The sequence below is a fragment of the Alosa pseudoharengus genome, unplaced genomic scaffold (genome assembly GCF_046254945.1).
Source record: "Alosa pseudoharengus isolate Yale_2024_CS ecotype anadromous, Long Island Sound unplaced genomic scaffold, YU_APseudo_1.1 YU_APseudo_1.1_scf_4, whole genome shotgun sequence".
Taxonomy (NCBI): Eukaryota; Metazoa; Chordata; class Actinopteri; order Clupeiformes; family Clupeidae; genus Alosa; species Alosa pseudoharengus.
Window position 1 is genome coordinate 2,160,159 of NW_027468774.1, and position 2,500 is coordinate 2,162,658.

Sequence of the window (2,500 nt, forward strand, 5' to 3'; positions counted from 1 at the left end):
CACACACCGCTACAGCACCTTACACACACACACACCGCTACAGCACCTTATACACACACACACACACACACACACCGCTACAGCACCTTACACACACACACACACACCGTTACAGCACCTTACACACACACACACACCGCTACAGCACCTTACACACACACACACACACCTTTACAGCACCATACACACACACACACACACACACACACACACACCGCTACAGCACCTTACACACACACACACACACACACACACACACACACACACACACACCTTTACAGCACCTTACACACACACACACACTTACAGCACCTTACACACACACACACACACACACACCTTTACAGCACCTTACACACACACACACACACACACCTTTACAGGACCTTACACACACACACACCGTTACAGCACCATACACACACACACACCTTTACAGCACCATACACACACACCTTTACAGCACCATACACCATGAATCTGAATACACACACACACACACACACACACACACACACACTGCACTATTCCTACCCTCTCTATCTCGCTGTGCCTGTTGAGGTGTCCATGGCAACCCCCCCAGCCCCGCCCTTATTCTTATATGTGAGTGTTGTGCTTTAATAACATTAAAGGACAGGTTCGGTATTTTACACTTAAAGCCCTGTTTTCAGATAGTTTATGATTAAATAGAACGTTTAAGATTGAAATTTGGACACATGCTGCTGTCCTGAGAATTTTCGGTTTCTGTGGTAGCGCCCCCCTCCTCCAGAACGATGCATAGGTGCACTGGAACAATCCTTCCTAAAACGCATTAAACTTTCGTTTACAAAGACGTGAAACTCACCGAGTGGTCAGGGGTGTTCGCTGATATGCTCACACAAAAATCGCTGCAAAAGATTCTTTCCAACAGGTTTTATCGTAGTTTTTGTCCAACTCCATTGACTTGTATTGGATGTGCTGTGAGGTACGGTATTACTCCGCTGCCGGAAACGGATATGGGGTTGTTTGTTTTCTTTCTGTAGTCTTATGCAGTCGCGGTATCGTAGGCTACTACGCTATCCAAATTATTGTCACGTCCAACCATGGCTAATGCTAAAATGTCTTGGAACTTGCACGATGTGAATGATAGCCTACGTGAATCATTACGTTTTCATCATGAAAGTTCCACAGCCAAAAAAATTGTAAACGTACAAAATCATGTAGCCAAATTATTCATGTAGGCTAGGGTTAGTGTTAGGCTTATGATGTGAACATGACAGGTTATGGACATAACAAATAAGTTCTTACCCCAAGTTCTTCCAACTCTGTCATCCCAGGAGGTAATGTGGGAACCGCTGTATTTCTCAGGCGAAATAGCTTTTTGGGCGATTCTTTCTTTTGCCACGAATTTTCCCGCAATTCGGAACTGCACAAAATCTCCTCATTTTTAGCTGTCTGTTGCAAAATACTTCAAGACAGCGATCTTCTGCTTCTTCTGTGTATTCAATGAAATGCCAGTGGTTTGCTTGTTGGCAAGACGGTGTATGGTGCATTATCGCCACCAACTGGGCTGGAGTGTCTATTATTCAAGCTCTCAACGGAAGAATGTACGGGTGTGAGGCGTTTGGAAAAATAGCTCCACAGTTTTACAACATGGTAATAACCTGTTGGAAAGCGTCTTTTGCAGCGATTTTTGTGTGAGCATATCAGCGAACACCCCTGACCACTCGGTGAGTTTCACGTCTTTGTAAACGAAAGTTTAATGCGTTTTAGGAAGGATTGTTCCAGTGCACCTATACATCGTTCTGGAGGAGGGGGGCAGCTACCACAGAAACCGAAAATTCTCAGGACAGCAGCATGTGTCCAAATTTCAATCTTAAACGTTCTATTTAATCATAAACTATCTGAAAACAGGGCTTTAAGTGTAAAATACCGAACCTGTCCTTTAACTGAAGTCAAATTCCTTGTTAGTTTACGCAAACCTGGCCAATACAGCTGATTCTGATTCTGACACACACACATACACACAGACACATCATTACAGCATGTTACACGCACACACACCCACACACACACACTGTTGCCATGGTACCTAGGGTGGGGGGCTGTCCTCTGATGACTCCATTTTTCGTCCTCTCCTCCCAGTCCAGCACCTCCTTATAGATCAGCTCTGGAACACACACACACACACACACACACAGAGAGACAGAGTGTGAGTGTGTAGAGTAGACTGCTGTGACAAAAATAAGATCTTTAAACTCCTCTTAAGATGGGAGACCTTTCCACACACACACACACACACATATACATATACATATATATATATATATATATATATATATATATATATATATATATATATATATATATATATATATATATATGTATGTATGTATGTATGTATGTATGTATGTATGTGTGTGTGTGTGTGTGTGTGTGTGTGTGTGTGTGTGTACTCTACCTTTCCACTCCTCCACTGTGGTGTGTGTGTGTACGTGTGTGTTTATACATACATATATAT

The 2,500-nt window shown here is 43.0% G+C and overlaps 1 protein-coding gene across 2 annotated transcripts in view; it reads right to left on the reverse strand.

Annotated features, from left to right (window-relative positions):
• The window catches only part of mapk8b (mitogen-activated protein kinase 8b), a 31,874-nt gene that overhangs the window by 3,816 nt on the left and 25,558 nt on the right, over positions 1-2,500 (reverse strand). For both annotated transcript variants that reach the window (XM_076266853.1, XM_076266852.1), the window contains exon 11: positions 2,072-2,149. In XM_076266853.1, the coding sequence (XP_076122968.1) occupies positions 2,072-2,149 (78 nt within the window). The remainder of the gene's footprint in view (positions 1-2,071; positions 2,150-2,500) is intronic.